At 43.2% G+C, this 19,329-nt stretch overlaps 1 protein-coding gene across 1 annotated transcript in view; it reads left to right on the forward strand.

Moving 5' to 3' along the window:
* Positions 1–884: 884 nt before the first annotated feature.
* The window catches only part of MARCHF6 (membrane associated ring-CH-type finger 6), a gene marked incomplete at both ends in the record, with an annotated part of 70,545 nt that continues 52,100 nt past the window's right edge, over positions 885–19,329 (forward strand). Inside the window, 4 exon segments of the mRNA XM_080698529.1 lie at positions 885–1,014; positions 1,617–1,684; positions 3,584–4,221; positions 4,223–4,247. Coding sequence (XP_080554655.1) covers positions 885–1,014; positions 1,617–1,684; positions 3,584–4,221; positions 4,223–4,247 — 861 coding nt within the window.

Consider the following 19,329-nt stretch of genomic DNA (forward strand, 5'->3'; position numbering starts at 1 on the left):
AGACAGATACTAGAGAATGAATCTAGGGGAATTCTATCTCTATGACACACACCCCAGTCCTGTTTTATGTTTTATTTTGAAATAGGGTCTCACTAAGTTACCTTGCCCTAACCTCAAACCCATCTTAGCCTCTCAAGAACTGGGATTACACGCATGTGCCACCACACCCAGCTACTAATTACATTTTGATTCAGAAGCCAAGAGAGCTGGGTAGGGTCAAACAAGTTTTTATAATGACCTTTTATTGAGAACTACCAAGGAGTCTCACAAGAACTATCTTCTGAGGTCATGACCCCAATGACTGCAGGGCCTTCTGCTAGGCTCCACCTCCCAAAGGTTTTACCACCACCAGAAAGCACCACCCAGGGACCAAACCTTTAATCACAATAGACCAAATCATTTTTAAACCATAGCACCTTCTTACTCTGAGTACTGCTGAATGTAACATCAGTATTTGCAGACTACAGCATCCTCACAGCACAGTAAACACACACAAACATAGCTGTTACAAGAATATGTGTATAGCTTGTGTGGTGGCTCAACCTGTAATCCCAGCATTTGGGGAGACTGAGATAGGAAAATTGCAGGTTTGAGACCAGCACGCAGTAACTTAAAAACTTCCTGTTTCAAAAATAAAAAATAAAAACACCTGAGGGTGTGGTTGAGTGGTAACACCCCCCTGGGTTCAATCCCTAGTATGGAAGAAGAGGAGGAGGAGGAGGAGGAGGAGGAGGAGGAGGAGGAGGAGGAGGTGGTGGAGGAGGAGGAGGAGGAACAACAACATGGTTGTGTTTCCATTGTGACAGATCTTAGCTCTTGGCACATCTGGCTCAGGGACAGGCCGTTTCCTGGGCCAATTAACTGTCATTCTTGGGAATTTAAAAATGGGGTCAGAGATCATCACCCTCAGTCTGTCTAATGCTAAGACTGTGGTTGTGAAGTTGAGAGCTATCAGTGCCCTTGTGTCCAGCCATGTGGAGGAAGTTGGTCCAACCCATGAAGCCAACACAGAGCGTGAGAAGCTAACCCGAGGGATGGTGGGGCAGAGGATAGGACTTTGATTCTGTCAGGTATCTATAGATAGAAATGAACAGGTGCACAAAATTAGGAGGGACCTTGGGGGAAAATGGCCCACATGAGTGGAGGTAAGAAAACTGCAAGGATATTGGAAGGCTAGACTCAACTGTGTAAAGAACTTCCTGTATCCCCCAGCATTCTCACAGCCATAATCTAAAGACCTGACCACATAATTTAGAGGAAGGAAAGTTTCTTTACTCACGGTTTAGTCCATGTGAGGCCGGGGACCACAGATCTCAGGGCATGGCAGCAGGAAGTGGCAAGAGGGAGAGCTCATGACTGTGGTCCTCATATTATGGAGGCCAAAAGTGAGAGAGGGCAAGTGAGTAGGGGAGGAGGAAGCACATGTAATCCCCAAGGCCACACCCTTGGGACCCTCCCTTCTCTAGCCACACCCTTCCCCTACTGACCCCGCCCATCATGCAGATAAATCCACTGCTGGGATTACAGCCCTCATGACTCTTTACATCAGCTCCAAACATTAATAAATGAGCTATTTAGGGACTATTTTGTATCTAACTATAACACTCCCCCTGTAGGATTTTACTTAGACCCCCATGGGAAGGTTCCCAACGTGGTGACAACAGCAATGAAATTTCGTGGTGTGGTAAGAAAAGAGACAGTGGCCTCCCCAAATGCATGAGGGGGAACATTTCCAGACTGAGTGAAGCCCCCCACGTGGCAGTCACCACTGCTTTCCACTGCAGTGGCCTGATCCAATTTCCTGGAATGTGGCCCCCTTGTTCATAGCCTTCTTTTATACTTTGCCCCCACTTCCCTACATGAACCTCTTATATCCTTCCGTTCATGCTATTTGAATTCTCTTGGGAAAAGCAAGAATCTGGGAAAGGTCGCCGCCCCGTGATGATTCATATCTAGGAGAGATTAACGGGTGGAAACAGCTCTAGAGCTTCCCGAAGCTCGGCTGACTCCTAATATCCCGATTCGTTCATATGATCAGTACAGTCCTCCCCTTGACCTAGTGTCCAGTGAAGCTCCTGTCATGACAACCAAGGTAGATCTGATGGGCTTATAGAATTCAGAGGGCTATTGTGAAGACCTGTGCCATGCACAGGGTAGGAAATAAATGTTGGTAATTCTTATATTTAATTCCCAAAGTCTAAACAACAACAACAAAAAGTTTGGAGGTAATCACAGAGGTTATTGCTTTGTAGAAGGGAGAACTAGTTACAGGGTTAACTAACTTTCCTTTGAGCAACACAGGGAAAGCACCTAAAGACAAAAGGAGCCGGGTGTGTGGCCCACTCCACTAATTCTAGTACTTGGGAGGCTGAGACAGGAGGATCAGGAGGCTGAGGACATTTTCAGCAACCTAATAAGACCTTGTTCCAAACAAAAAATAAAAAGGCTGGGGTATGGCTTGGAGTCAGACCCTCCTTGGGTTCAATCTCCACTACCCTCTGCCACCCCCCACCCACACACACACACACAATAGGAAGCTAGGTATGCACACCTGGAATCCCAGTACTTGGGAAGCTGAGACAAGAGGATCACTACAAAGACTGCCTCAGCAATATAGCAAGACCTTCAGCAACCTAGCAAGACCCTGTTTCAAAATAAAAAATAAGAAGGGCTGGGGGCTAGTGTTATAGCTTGGAAGTGGAATGCCTGTGGGTTATAAAAAAGACAAAAGGAGGAAGACCTCCAGGCCCAACATCTCTCTCTCACACACACACACACACAGTCCTAATCTTCCTCTGTTGCAGGGAGGCACCTAAGTACTACTTGCACTTCTCTCAGCAAATTGCTTTCAGAATCCTTTCCCTCAGCGGATGGGTATTCTGGCCCTATCTGTGCCTTTGGGTTCAGCTGGCTGAAAGTGCTGTGTTACAGGCCTTAGGAGTGCGAGGAGTACCAGCTGTAGTGGCGTTGGTGGGAAGGGATTTGAGGAAAGAGCGGCCCTCAAATTTAGTTTCCTGGGAGGTATAATAAATATCTTTAGAGGAGGGCTATCTACTCAGTTCTCAAGACCAACCCTTGAAACCAGTAGGCCTCCAATACTGTGAACATAGATTCTTTCCCGCCTTGAGTAACACGTGTAACATTAATCAAATCAGTGCCGTTAATTAAAGGCTACTCTCTTTTTGAAGGATTTTCACCTTAAGTCCTTCGGTATTTTCACTTTAAGACATTCTAACTGACAAAGATCAAAGGAAGGTCTAGCTTCTAGATGGAAATGTTAGCTTTCTTTCGGCAAATCGCTCTCTCAAAATTCTTCCGTTTAGCTGGGGTCTTCTGACGTGTTTCGGCTAAGTCATCTGCATAGTTTAAACATTCAGGCTGGATTTCTTTGCGTCTAATCAGACCCTTCTAACATATGGCCCTTCTAATCCGTGCAAGTAATTTATTCACTTAAGAGGAAAAGCCAGGGATCCTGGCAAGGTAGCCAGCTTCACGATGCGGGCCGAGGGTTCAGCCTTTCCTCAGCATCTCAGCTCAGGCCGCCTTTCTTCAGCCATTCGGAGTTGGGCATCTTAACTGTCAGCGTCGGGGCCGATTTCCCTCGGAGGCGGACTGTGCTTCGACTCCCAGCGACCTAAGGACGCGGCTTCACGCAGCCTGCAAGAAACCTCCCTGGGGGGTTCTGGTGAGGCGGTGCCTGGCACTTGCCGTTCTGAGATGCTTTAGTGCTTCCGTAAAAACGCTCATCACAACTGCGCGCAGAGCCGAACCCAAACGCCCACTGAGGACCCGGGGCACAGGGGGCAGAACGCGCGCCTCCTCGGGGCAGCGGCAGCCTTTGTCCGGGGCGCGCGCGCGCGCTCCCGCCGCCTCCTCCGCGGCGCCGCGCTTCCTTTGTCCCCAAGACGCCGCCTCCAAGCCCGGCGCCGCCGCGCCTTCCCGCCGCCCGCCCACAGCCGGAAGTGACGCAAACGCGGCGCCCCGCCCCTTCCGGCCGGCGCCCCGCCCAGGCCGCGCCCCTCGCCGCCCCTCCCCCCCGCCGCTCCGTCAGCCTAGCTCCCGCTCCCGCTCCCGCTCCCGCCTGTCGCCTCCGCTCCCGCACCCGAGCGCACGCACCTGCCGCCCGGCGCCCTCGCCCGCCCGCCCTCCTGCCCGCCCGCCCGCCCGGCCGGGGGCTCGGGCCGGGCCGCAGAGCCCGCGGCTGCGTCACCGCCGTCCCCCAGCCAAGATGGACACCGCGGAGGAAGGTGAGCCGGCGGCCCGCGCCCTGCACGGCCTGGCTCGGCCGGCGCGGGCCGCGGGCGGGAGCGGGCGCCGGGCCGTTGTCCTGGCGGGCGCCGCCGCTCCCGGGCTCGCCGCGCTCTCCCCGCGCGCCCGGCCTCGTGCCCGCGGAAAGTGGCCGAGCCGCCCCCCGCCCGGACGGCGGGCCCGCGTGCGGCGGCCTCCGACCTCCCCAGCCCCGGGCCCGGCGGCGGCGGCCTCCGACCTCCCCAGCCCCGGGCCCGGCGGCGGCGGCCTCCGACCTCCCCAGCCCCGGGCCCGGCGGCGGCGGGCGGGCGCGGGAGGACGTGCCTCGGGGCTGGAGCCCGGGGCCCCGAGCACGCCTTTCCCACCCGCTGAAAGCGGGAGGCTGTTTTAAAACACGTTCTGAGAGCACGGCCGTTCAGCGAGTCTGTAGAAGAAACCACTGATGTTTTGGTGATGACTGCGGATACTTTTTACCGTTTGGGTAGATTTTTGTAGGGATAAGCGTCTTTCAGCCCTTACGGATCGAGATTTTGGCGCTGTTAAGTGAAAATGAATAATCGAGTTACCAGCTTGCAGTTTGATATATGTAACGAGTTGACATTTCAACCCCAAATTTAATTTTTTTCCTAATAAAACCCTCGAGTACAAGCCAGGTGAGGGGGCACAGACCTGTAATCCCAGTACTAGGGAGCCGAGGTGGGAGGGATTGCAGGTGCAGAGCCAGCGGGCTGTATCTTAGCAGGACCCTGTATTTTAAAACAAGGTGGTGGGGGAGCTCTGGGATGCGTAGCTCGGTGGTAGAATGCACCTGAGTGTGATCCCCACTTCCTGTGGCACTTGATAGTTCACAAAGCATAGTCAACAAATATTCACATTTGATTTCCTTAACAGCCCTGTAGAGAAGGTATGGTATGTGTTATCTTTTATGGATATGGAAATTTGAGTCTTATTTTAATAGCTTGTCTAAGGTTCACACGGTTAGGAGGAGAAAGATTTGAACCTTGGTATTCTGATCGAAAATAACCTTCCCTTTTATTATGCCACAGTTGTGTTGGTTTATTCACTGATTGAGGCTAATCATGACAGGCGACTCCTTGGGAAAAAAATAGTAAAATGAAACTCCTTAGGTTAGGAATTTAATTCTTTTTGACAGGTGGACCTTGCATGTAAATTTCCTTCTGTATAAATTTCACAGACTTTTGGATTAAAGTTTTAGTGAATAAATCCAACTCAGCATGTACTTATCTCTTGATGTATACTGGCATGTTACATTAAATGCCCATTCTTTTGACTTGGACACTTAGTACTTGCATACATTGATGGTGTGATAGCAGCCACTGGTAATTCAGGAATTGAGAAACTGCGTCTATGGTGTCATGAAAGAAGCTATGTACTTCTAGTGCTTTAGGAAGTTTTCTCATAAAATTATAATGGGGTAGGGTATAAGTAATACTTTTAATTGGCTTGAACATGGTTTCCTCTTAAAGTGATTTTTACAATTGTGGTATGTCCTTTACTAAATACAGTTTTAGTCGGGAGCATATCTGCTGAATGAGTGAGAGAACTGGAGTGTAGTATGGTTACAGTACCTTGTCCCAGGTCACATAGGTAGTAAAAGAGCAGAGGCAAGATTCACATTGTGTCTGTCAGGCCCCATACTGGCATTAGGTATTTGTAAGCGAATACCCAGTATCTAATATTGAAATAACTTTTTGTCACTCCTTTTGTAGAACGAATCAACATAAGCTGACAAATCTGGTTTCGCACTTGCTTTACAAAGCTATTAATCATAAAACAAAAGTGAATTCTAATGCTTCTTTCTTCTGCATAATTCCAAATTGAAAGTCTTGAAGTTTCTTTCCATTTAAATTTAACTTGAAATAATACTAGAAGAAAAGAGGGTTACAGAAGATTTCATGATAAAATTATAAAGATTCCAAAAAGCTTACAAACAACTGTTCTATTTAAGTCATTTATTAAGTCTCCTGTGTGTGGGGGGTGGGGGTGGCGGTGGCGGGAGAGGAGGAGCTGAAGATTGAACCATTGAACCCAACATCCTCCACCCCCTTTTTTTTCCCCATCTTGAGTCCAGGTTTAGCTAAGTTGCAAAGCCTTGAACTTGGACTCCTCCCTCCTCAGCCTCCCAGGTAGTAGGGATTACAAGTGTGGGCCACAGTGCCTGGTTTAGATTATTCCTAAATTAAAAAAAAAAATGCAGCATGGGTTTTTAAATCTGATTATAAAGGAAGCAGACTTTGGTAGAGATTTGGAAGATTTGGCTTAAACATAAAGACAATTAAGTTGAAAATATGTTAGTCCTATTGACCACTCTTGAAAACACTGATAATGTGGTTTACTTTTCTAGTTAAAAATATTTGAATGTTCAGAGCAGAGATTAAGGATGTTACTAAAATACCCACTATGCAAATAGAGAGCAATTCTTTTTTCTTAAAGTAGCGTTGTTTTCCTGTAATGTTATCATATATAATATAATGCTGAACTTTTGTATTTGTAGTAAACAGTACTGAATTCTATTATTTTTGGACTTTGATAGTAGATGTTTGCTGGATTTTAAATATCCCTAAAATGTTTAGTATACTTTATCTTTGTAATATCAAATTTATCGTCTAATCTCATTATAAAGGGGATAGATGACTCATTCTTATTTGCATGTAGTTTGTATGAGTGCACATGTGTTACTTAAACTGCAATCTCATCAAATCTTCAAACCTCAGAGCTGGAGGAGCCCTTAGAGGTGCAGCCCCATTTTATGGGTTAGCAGTATGATCCTAGGACACATCCGAGATTTTCTGGTTTCTAAAAACAGCCTACGTGTAGAGTGTGTGGTGCACACCTGTAATCTCAGTACTTGGGAGGCTGAGACAGGAGGATCTCAGGTTGGAGACTAGCCTCAGCAACTTAGCAAGAGCAATCTAGGGAGACCCCATTTCAAAACAAACAACCACAACAAAAAAGTGCTAGGGGTGTAGCTTGGAGGCAGAACGCCTCTGGGTTCAATTCCCAATACCTCCCCCCAAAAAAAAACATCTGTCATTTGCTCAAGGGTACACTTTTAAGACAAAGAACTGCAGTATTGGAATAGATGCTGCAGCACATGTTGCTGTATTTGTTGTAGAAGGAAGCGCACATTTCAGCCCGGTGATGTCTAAAGCTGGTTCCCCCATTTGGAAAGTTACTGCCCACACTCGCAGGACATATTACAAAATCTTACTGTGATATTTTTAAGGGATACCAAAGCAATTAGGCTTTATACTTTCTAGAAAATACTAATTCAAAAGGTATGAGACTTAGCCAGGCGTGGTGGCGCAGGCTTGTAATCCCAGCATTCGAGAGGCTGAGACTGGAGGATGGCGGTTGGTGGACAGCCTCAGCTACTTAGGCCCTCTGCAACTTAGTGAGACCCTGTTTCAAAATGAAAAAAATACAAAATGGGGCTGGGGGTGTAACTCGGAGGTAGAATGCCCCTGGGTTCCATCCCTAGGCCCCATACCCAAAAAACAGGTATGAGACTTGAAGTGTATTGCAGTTGATCATATTCTTTTTCTAGTCTGGCAAAAGTGTGTGTGTGTGTGTGTGTGTGTGTGTGTGTGTTATACTTTTTTTTTTTTTTGCAGTATCAGGGATGGAACCCAGGGGCATTTTGCCTCTGAGCTACACCCGGGCCCTATTTTTATTCTTTATTTTGAAGCATGGTTTCACTAAGTTGCAGAGGGCCTCACTAAGTAAGTAGCTGAGTCTGACTACAAACTGGATCCTGTCTCAGCCCCTCAAGTACTGGGATTACAAGTGTGTGCCACCACAGGGGCTAAAAGCTTAAAGTAATTTAAGTTTGGAAGAAAGGAGTTGAAAGGATGGGAAGATGTCAGGTTCAGAAACCTAGTTACCCTCTTTCTAGAACCACATGGTCTTTAATCTGTGCTTCCAGACATGTGTGCTCATTCTTCTTACCACAGATGAGCTTACACTGCTTTGACACGCTCGTGACCAAGCAAGCATACATGCGTTTTTTGACAAATAGTTATTAAGCACCTGTTTTAAAACACATTACTTTATGTGCTTGGGCTAGGGAAGGAACAAAACAGAAAAATCCCTTCTTTCATAGAACTTAACGTTTTAGTTAGCTTAATAGGAGAGGAAGAGAAGACATAATAAATACAAAATAATACAGCAAGCTAGAAGGTTGAAAGTGCTGTGAAGAACAGCAGATTGAAAGAGAATAAGGAGTTGCCCATCCTGGGTCAGATGCCTACCTTTGGTTCAAGAACCTGGGTGGTCGTAGGAAAGGTAATGGAAAGATAACGATTCTCCATTCTTCTGCCGGCCAGACATCCCAAAAGATGCCTGCTGTACTGAGGTGCGTCTTAGGATGAAATGCCCCGAGTGATTGGTGCTGGGGTGGCAGACACCCTTTTCCAGATACCCACTTCCCATTTCTTTCAGGCCAGGTTATTTTAGTGGGTGTGACTTTTCTAAGGACATGAAAATGACTTTTCAGTGTAATATAGGAGAATGGCAGAGTTCTTAAAAAGGCGAAACATTAATTCAGTGTACATTTTAATATTATTATTATTACCACTACTACTACTACTACATCCTGAGGATTGAACCCAGAGGCATTCTATCTCTTGAGTTATACCCCAACCCTTTTTGTTTTGAAACAGGGTCTTGTTAGGTTGTTGAGGGTCTCGCTAAGTTGCTAAGCCTAGTTTCAAACCTGCTATCCTCCTGTCTCAGCCTCCCAAGTACTGGGATTACAGGTATATGCCAGACTGCCTGACCTTTTTTTTTTTTTTTTTTTTTAATTTGTTTTGTGAAACTGGGGGTTGAACCCAGGGGCATTCAACCTCTGAGCTACATTCTCAGCCATATTTTATTTTTCATTTTGAAACGGGGTCTAAGGTACCACAACTGTCCTCCAGCCTACCATCCTCCTCTCTCTTCCTCCCAAGTACTAGTATTACAGTCATGCTCCACCACCCTTGCTCAGGCTATATTTTAGACTGCTGTTGCAGTAGGTGAGGCGTGATACTATGGGAGTTTAAGGCAGTAGGAATGAAGAAAATATGAAAGAAAAAACCGATTAGGGTAGAATTATAGCGCATCGTAATTGGTGAGGTAGTCTAGGGAGGAATTAAAAATGATTGGTTCTGGAGTAGCTTCCTCAGTCAGGAATAGGAAAAGTTCAGTTTTGAACATTGTTTAGTTGTCAAGAGCCACTGTAACAAAGTGCCCTAGACCGACTGAGAGCTTAAACAGAAGGAATTATTTTCTCACTGTCTGCAGGCTGGTGGTGCGCGTGCAGACCATCGGCAGGGTGGTTTCTTCTGAGGCCTTGCCCTGGGCTTGTGAGTGGTTGTCTTCTCCCTGTGTCTTCTGGTCTTCCCTGTGTGAGTCTACATCTTTAGCTCCTCTGACAGGGACACCAGTCATAATTGGGTTAGAGTCCACGCTAACCACGTTTCAACTTAGTTATTCCTCCAGCTAGAGTCTATACTGGAGGCTAGGGCTTCAACATAGGATTTTTTCCATAGCTAGGTGTGTGTGGTACTGGGGATTGAACCCAGGGACATTCCACCACTGACAATTCTCCTTTCGCAGACTCCCAATTCTGGTGTGCGCTCTGTGCCTGGTTAAAAGCCATTTTAGCTGAGCATAGTGGCGCATGCTTGTAATCATAGAACTTGTGAGGCTGAGACAGGAGAATTGCAAGTTTGAGAACAGCCTCAGCAAGTAGTGAGACTCATCAACCTAGCAAGACCTTGTTTCACAATAAAAATAGGTCTGGGGGTGTAGCTTGGGGGTAGAATTCCCTGGTGCCCCAAACAAAAAACAAAAAACAGCCCCCCCCCCAAAAAAAAGGCCACTTAAAAAAAATGGTCCAAGCTGGGCGTGGTGGCACACACTTGTAATCACTGTGCTTGGGAGGCAGACCGGAGGATCGCACAGGTTCAAAGCCAGCCGCGCTGGCTTAGGAGACCCTGTTTCCAAATAAAAATATAAAAATGGGTCTGGGAGTGTAGCACGAAGGTAGAAGGGTTTCCAGAAACGCCACTACCACCAAAAAAAAAAAAAGGTCCAAAGTTTGGAAAGACATTTTACTAAGAAATACATGCACCGGGGGTTAAGCATATGAAAATATGCTAGCATCTTTAGTCATTGGATAAATACAAATGCAAACCACGGTGAGATATCACTTCACACCTAGGATGGCTATATTCAAAAAGGACAGCAGTGTGGGTTGATGAGAATTGTAGACAAATTGGAATCTTCCTTTCTTGTTGATGCTTTTGGTTACTCAGCTAAACTGAGTAACTACATGACCCAAGCAATTCGATTTCTAAATGTATACCCAAGGAATTAAAAAGAAATGTTTATACAAAAATCCATGCATAAGTGTTCCTAGCAGAATTATTCATAATAGCCCTATCAGTGTAAACAACCCAGTGGCTATCAATTAATGGGTAAATATGGTCTATCCATAAATAAATGGATATTGTTCACCAGTACAAAGGAATGAAGTATTGGTGCATTGTACGACGTGGATGGACTTCACAAACATTATGCCAGCTAAAAGGAGCCAGTCACAAAAGACCGTATTTTATGTGATCCAAATTGCATGAAGTTTCCAGAATAGGCAAAACCATTTCAAGAAAGTAGATTCGTTTTCTCTGAGACTGGGTAGGGCAGATGTAACAGCTGTTAGAAGGTTTCCTTTTGGTATGATGACAACCATGCTCTAAAAGTAGATTATTAATGATTATGGTGAACAGCTCTGTGAATACACCCCAAACTGTTGGGTTGCATGCTTTGTCAGTTAACTTTATGGCATATAAAGTCTATCTCAAAGCAATTAAATTAAGACTATGAGGTATCACTACATACCTACATTAAATGGCTAAAGAGATAAAGAAAGACTACTACTATTCCAATTGGTGGTGAGAATGTGGAGCAGCTCGATTTTTAATTAATTCTGGCTTGATTTTTACTTAATTCTACACCCCCTTTTCAGAGAGCAGAAAATAATCCCTCAGGGTATAAGCCCAGACTTGATGGGTGGATATGCAGAGGGAGTTGGGCTACCTCTGTGTGTGCCTGGGCACAGCCTGGAGGTGTGTGTATCCTCATCAGTAGGGCTACAGGAAGGTGGTCATTGAAACCAACCTACCGGGCAGCAGGAGTAAGGCTCCTTCATAGATGTCCCTCCAGCACCCTCTGCTGGCAAAGCCTTACTGAAAAAAAAAGACTCACTTAGTTACTGCAGTGGAATTAGGAGATGAGCGGAGATACACGTAATTGGCTTTCTTGGCTGGAAGTTGCCCACTGAGACCACAGAGTCGCCACCTTAACTTCTGTAAATAAGATAGGAGCCCCAGTGCCTGAAGTTGGCCGCCACCGTGGTTTTAAACAAAGAAGCAGAAAATGGTTTTGCTTTTTCCCTCCTTTGTCTGATCTGCTTCTTCTCATTGACAGAATCTAACTCAAGCCTAGTCAGCAAGGAGGCAGGGAAAGTGTAGTTTTCAAAAGCAACAAACATTTGTAATTTTCAAAAACAAGTACCAAGTGTAGTTTTCAAAAGGCAAATTGTTACTTTAGTCATCTGAAGAGATAAGAAAATATTAGGATAGTTGGAATACGTAGAAAATTAGAATTTTTAAATTGTTTGCTAGAATTTTTAAATTGTGTTTAAAATCCACATTTTTAAAATTACATATACTTTCATTGTCAAAAAGGAGAATTTGTTTTCATAAAATCTGAGCAGTGAAAATTTGATATTACCTTATAATTGTAAAAATAGCAATGAAACACTACACTTTGGGAAAAGATGGGAAGAAACATCATCCATATTCTTGTATAATCAGTTACAGTGGCTCTTGTGTTTTCCATTTTCTCTTTTAGGCTAGTGTTTTTATCTAGCTAACAGTGAAATATGTGTTTTTATTTCTGATTTGTTTACTTAACATGCATTTTTCCATATTGCCATACTGTTACTACTTTGTTTTTTTCAGTACTGGGAATGGAACCCAGGGTCATTCTACCTCCCAGCTCCACCCCCAGTCCTATTTTTTATTTATTTTGAAACAAGGTCTCACTGAGTTGCAAAGGGCCTCACTACATAGCTGAAGCTGGCTGCGAACTGCCATCTTCCTGTGTCAGCCTCCCAAATGCTGGCATTACAAGCTTGTGACACCACACCCAGCTTACATTTGTTATTTTGAAGGAACTATACATTCTATATAGAGAATATATTATATATATATATGTGTGTATATATACATATACACACACACACACACACACACACATATATACATACACACACACCTTTTTGGATATGTAGGTTATTCATAGATATTTTGAGTAATATTTTTTCATAATTTTAATACTTGCCTGTTTTAATTATAGCTATTAATTGTAAAAATTTTATTGATAATCAGGCAGTAATAATCAGTTACTTCATTCAGCTGAAATAGGGTCATCCCTATTATAAATCATGCTGATGTTATATACTTATATACCTTAGATATAATGTGATAAAAGCAGCAGTTTACTGGTATGATTTTCTTCCCCCAAACCCATAGCTCTGAACTAATTATAAACCAGACAGTTTCAAATATGGAGATATCCCAACAATATATCTGACATTACTCTTTAAAATGGTCAAAAGTCATCAAAAACAAGGAAAATCTGAGAGAATGCCAGAATCTAGAGAAACTCAAGGAGATAGGACCTCAAAATGTATATGGATGGTGGAACAGAAAAGGCATAGTAGGTAAAGACTAGGAAATTCTAAAAATACTGTGGACTTTAATGATAATGCTGATTCATATTTGTTCATTAAGTGTAAGGAAAGTATAACAAATCCTAATAAGATATTAATAATATGGTATGTGTGCTGGGTTTAGGGGAACTCTACTTTTCACATTCTCTGTTAACCTAAAATTGTTCTAACAACTAAAGTCTGTAAGTAATTTAAAAAGTCCTTTATTAAACTAATACCAGAAAGAGTAGACAGATTTTGAAATCTTAATGTAAACATTCTGATAGATAGATGATGGCTTAAGATTTACAACATGAACCTTCAACTTCTCGAGTTTTTTTTCTCATAGTAGGTACTTAGTATTCATCATTGAACTCGATTGTTGGTTAGAAAAGCATATGGGATGGGCCAGATCTAATGTGAGTGTTGATTTATGTAGCAGGCTCTGATTTGAGAACCGCGCTCACTGGCTGTTGTCCTTCTCTCTATGTACTGGGCCATTTCCACACTCAATTACTAGGGCTTTGAAAATTTTCATTTAAAAACTTCATTGTTTATTGTGCTAAGTGCTGTATTTGGAACATAATTATTTGTATTACTTGGTACTGACAGTTGAACCCAGGGACATTCTGTCTCCAAGCTACACCACTAGATCTCCCCCTTTTTTGTGGTACTAGAGATTGAACCCAGGAGTATTCTACCTCTGAACTATATCCTCAGCCCTTTTTATTTTTGGCTTTTGAAACTGAGTCACCCCAGGTTGCTGAGACTGTCTTCAAATCTACAATCCTCCTGTCTCATTGTACTGAATAGTAGTATTATGGGTGTGTGACACATACCTTTTTATTTTTAAATAAGGTCTCACTAAGTTGCTGAGGCTGGCCTTGAACCTGTGATCTTCCTTTCTCAGCCTCCCAAGTACTGGGATTGTAGGCAAGTGCCACTGAGCCTGACTGTGTTTAGAACTTTAAAATATTAAGTATTCCGCCGAGCGTGGTGGCGCACGCTTGTAATCCCCGGAGACAGGAGGATCATGCTGGTTCGAAGCCAGCCTTGCTGGCTTAAGAGACCCTGTTTCCAAATAATACACACACACACACAAAATAGGTCTGGGAGTGTAGTCCGGAGATAGAGTTTCCAGGAACCCCAGTACCACCAAAATAAATAAATAAATAATAAAAATAAAATATTAAGTATTCAAATAAATGCAAAATTTCCACAGGATAAAATAAAATTACCTTGAAAACCAGGAAGAACTTTGCCTTACTGTTCTTAAGTAGGTTTGCATTCCTAATGAAATGGGCATTTTTCCTTACTGGGGTTCTTGGCTATGAAGTATGAAGAATGACACTTCACAGACAACAAAAAGGTGAACAGAAAATCTACTGTGATGAGAACGGGAACGGGGAAAAGAGTCAGATAACCCTTTCTGGCAGTGAAGGCCCTGGTGTCCGCCAGCTGCCTTCTGGACACTACGCGGGAGTAGCCCAAGCCACGCACAGTCAGTTGCAAACTGCTTTGCTCCCGGCGCCCAGGCGATCTACCGAAGAGAGTTGCAGGATACTCTAGGGGCCTTGGCTGGCCTTGATGTCCAGCAGGTGTCTCTGGTCAGCACCTGGGAATTGCCTGGGCCAGGTGCTGTCAATGACACACTGCCTTTTCTCCAAGCCAGCAGCACCAGCAAGAGAAAGGGAGGGCGGAAGGGCTGGAGGGAAGCTCCCGGGGCGGGGGGGGGGGGTCCCCAGTGTGTAACTGGCTAGAGCGGCTAGTCTAGGGGCTTATGTGCTGCTTTGAGTTTCCTTTCCCAGTTGGGGTCTCAGCGATGGCTTCCTGGGACTTAGTGTCTTTCTTCGTGTCCCAGATGCTGTTTCCTGGGGTCTCCTGGGATTGCTCATGGGCAGGAGCTGGAGTTTTGTAACATTCAGGTCACGCTCAGGAGGCTTTTGATCTTGTTAGCTCTTGACATTCAGGAGATCTGGTCCTTTCCAGAGTTTTGGACGTTAGTTAGCATGTTATCTCTCAGGAAACTCTCCCCACTGTGGCCCTCTGGCCCTGTCTGCCTAGTTCTTTCTACCTTCTCACTGTAATACTCAAGATACATTGATTTTATTTTGATTTGAGCAAGATTCCTCCTTTTACTGCACATATGTAAATCTGATGGAAGCCTACAGAACCTATTTCATGATTTAATTTTTGGTAAAAGACTTCAGGCTGCACCTTTAGTTGACTGTACTCTTTTTGTAGTCTTGGGCTTATTGTATTGAGGCTTGGGGAATGGTCCTAGTAAAGGGAAAATGTTATTCTTTCTTGACTTTCTATGTTGGTGGTAGTTGTGCTTGCTTCACATTTTCTCAGAACTGCTAAGTTCCTGTAGAAGAGAGTCTAGGCTAGGTCATGCTGTAGTCACAGGCTACACTTTGAGCAGCTGCAAACAACAGGTTAGCGTCATATTCCATGAGGGCTGACGGGATGATGCTTTTGCTAACAGTAGTCACTTGGAGAACCAGCTTGATGGAAGAAAATACCTTCCCCTACCAGATGCCTCACGTCAAGGTAGGAAGACGCAGCGATGAATTGTGTTCATCCCCTCCAGGCACCCTTAGATCGCAAAGAACTTCCATGCCTAATTTCAGAGGTGACCAGAAGTACAATTCCACCATCTGCTCACAAAGTAGGAAGCCAGAAGCATTTGGTAAACCATGCTCATGATTTCCAACAGTCTCTGACAATAATTCCTACCTGGGTGGGTGACACAAATGTTTTCATTGGGAACATTTTAATCTGTAATTTTAAAGATCATATTTTAGAGAGGGAGCAATAATTATTTTCATGTTATTCCTTTTTCATTTGATCTTTCTTCTGACATGCCTATTTTTTGTTTAGTTTTGTTTTGCGAGTCTAGGGATGGAACCCAGGGGCATTCGACTTTCGAGCTACGCCCCTGCCCTATTTTTTATTCTTTATTTGAAAACAGGGTCTCACTAAGTTGCGGAGGGCCTCACTAAGTAGATGAGGCTGTCCACGAACCACAATCCTCTAGTCTCAGCCTCCCGACTGACATATCTCTTTAGATACTACTTTAGAAAGTCTTCATTTTTAAAATAAAAGCCGGATTTAAATACAGTAAATTTACCTTCCCTTACTGTCTATTTTGATAAATGCATGCAGTCACATATCCAGCACTCTGAAGGGGTAGAATGGCTCCATCACCCTTTCCCCAAGTATCCTTGTATCTTTTTATGGTTAACGTCACCCTTCACTCCCAGTCCCTGACAGCCTGTTTCCGTTCCTATGGCTGTCCCTATGTTGGATGTTTACAGAATGTCATGAACAGAATCATACTGAATGAAGTCTTTTGACTTTATTTATGTCTTCCCCTTTCACTTAATATAAATATTTGCTATTTATCCACATTGTTGCACATGTCAGTAGTTTTTTTTTTGGTGGTACTGGGGTTCCTGGAAACCCTTCTACCTCTGGGCTACACTCCCAGACCTATTTATATTTTTTATTTGGAAACAGGGTCTCTTAAGCCAGGGAGGCTGGCTTTGAACCTGTGTGATCCTCCTGTCTCCGCCTCCCAAGCGTGGGGATTACAAGCATGCGCCACCACGCCCTGTAGTAGTTCATTTTTTTAAAAAAATTATGCTTAGAGCTGGGCATGGTGGCGCACGCTTGTAATCCCAGCATTCAGGAGGCTGAGACTGGAGGATCACGGTTCGCAGACAGCCTCAGCTACTTAGTGAGGCCCTATGCAACTTAGTGAGACCCTGTTTCAAAATAAAGAATAAAAAATAGGGCAGGGGGTGTAGCTCAGAGGTCAATGCCTCTGGGTTCCATCCACAGACCTGCAACAACAACAAAAATAATTTTTTTTTTTGCTTAGTATTGATATACCACAGTTTATCCTGTATACAATTGTAGAACTCATGGGCTGATTGTTTCCAGTTTGGGGAAATGATGAGTGAAACCATTACACATACTCACATAGGTTTTATGTGACCATAAGCTCACTTTACTGGGTTAAATAGGAATAATTTTGCTAGGTAGATTGCTAAAAGGGTTGTCTTTTTCTTTTCTTTTTTTTTTTTTTTTTTTTTTAGTTCTTTTTGCCACCTTAATAGTATATATTGATATTCTACAGAAAACTTATTGTGGTATTATATATATATATATATATATATATATATATATATATATATACACACACACACATACATACATACATATATATGTTTACATTTACTATTTGAGTCATCTTAAGTGTAGAATTCAATGGCATTAAGTATAGTCACATAGTTGTGCAACCATCACCATATTGTGATTTTAATTGCATTTTTCTAATGACTTGGACATTTTTTTTATTTGTATTCTTCCTTTGGAGAAGTATGTGTTCAAATCTTTTGCTTAATTTTAAAAACTACTTTCTTCTTAAGACCACAATTAATAAATTGGACAAAGAACTTGAACAGATAATTTGCAATGCTAATTTGGAAATGAAGAGCTTGGCTAGTAATAAAATTTATTTTAGCTGCTGTACTACCTAGTTATTTTTTATTTTATTCATTTATTTATTTTTGTGGTACTGGGGGTGGAACCCAGAGGCATTCTACCTTCGAGCTACACACTCAGCCCTATTTTTTCTTTATTATGAAATGGTCTCACTGAGTTGCAAAGCGTAGCTGAAGCTGTCTGCAAACCACCATCCTCCTGCCTCAGCCTCCCAATAACTGGGATTACAAGCATGCACCCCCATGCCTGGCTCCTAGTTATCTTTTAATCCTTAAGTTTCAATAATATGTGCTTCCAAACCAAAAATAAAAAGAACTGGGGAAGTTTAGCTTAGAGGTAAATGCCCTTGAGTTCAATCCCCCAAATCACCAAAAACAAAACACCTTGATCGCATGGTGTTTAAGGTTGTAGGTTGTGGGGAGGAAATATGTAAAAGTAGGAATACAAGGAATACTTTCCCAAATTGGAAGTTAGTTTTAATTCCCATTCTTCATTCAATTGATGCTTTACTTGGGTTTTAGTAACTAAGCTAGAATGAGCTAATCTAAGGTTTCCAGCCTTAGATTCTGATGGTTTAACAGTCTAGAGATGTACTGTTTTCTATCTAATGCTGTGTGGCCTTGGGCATGGTGCCTTACCTGCCCCCACCTCCATTTTGTGGCACTGGGGATTGAACGTAGAGGTGGTCTACCTCTGAGCTATACCTCCAGGCCTGGCTTTACCTCACTCTTTTTAACCTTAGTTTCCAAAACTATGAGTGATATATGAGGATTAAATAAAATAGTATTCAGAGTGCTTAGAATTGTGTCTAGCCATGGTAGGCAATAAATACCATGACAGGAGACATTGTACTTTTTCTTAACCATTTTATCTTAAAATATAATAAGGGAAAAAACTCCCACAACAAATAAAATCTTTACTCTTTTATCATGTCTGTATTATATTTTAATGGAAATAATGCTTTATGAAATAAATGATCACTTTTATAGATTGATAGAAAAATTTTCACTTAATATAGCTTATGAAAATTTTTATACTGTTTAATGTGTCCCCATACATTATAGTTTGTGGAAGTTGGATGTAGTGACACATACCTCTAATTTAAAATTACAAGTGGCACACACTTGTAATCCCAGCATTCAGGAGGCTGAGTCAGAAGGATCGCAGTTTGCAGATAGCCTCAGCTACTTAGTGGGTCCCTTTGCATCTCAGTGAGACTGTGTTTCAAAATAAAGAGTAAAAAAATAGGGCTGGGGGTATGGCTCAGAGATAGAATGCCCCCGGGTTCCATCCCCAGTACCACAAATAAATAGATAGATAGAAAGATAGATAGATAGATAGATAGATAAATGCTGCTTAGAAATAGTAATGTTTGAGAATTCCTCTAAGAGTTTTTTTCCACTGAGACTTGACCTGTCATTGTTTTATATAATCAAGACTACTTAAAGCAATAAATGGTAGACATCATCCTCTGGAAGAACACCACAGTAATCCTAGCTTCAGTGCCCTACATTGATTTTATGATAGTTAAGCCACCTGTACTTAGACCTTAGATGAGGTCGACTGTAGGTCCACCTATGGGCCACTGTGAGGAAGTTCCTGCCCCTGCCTTTTAGGACCTTCCATGTTCTTAGATGGATTCCCTTGGCTGACGTGTATACTTGGAGAAAATTGGAGCATCCAAAGTGGGTGTAGGCTGCCTGGATGCTGTTGCTGGGAATTGTGGAATGGGAACAAGGTTCTATTTTGCTTCCGCTAGAACTTTGCTGAGGACAATTCAGTGTAATGGT

This window comes from Muscardinus avellanarius, assembly GCF_963383645.1.
Source record: "Muscardinus avellanarius genome assembly, chromosome: 1".
NCBI classification, from domain to species: domain Eukaryota; kingdom Metazoa; phylum Chordata; class Mammalia; order Rodentia; family Gliridae; genus Muscardinus; species Muscardinus avellanarius.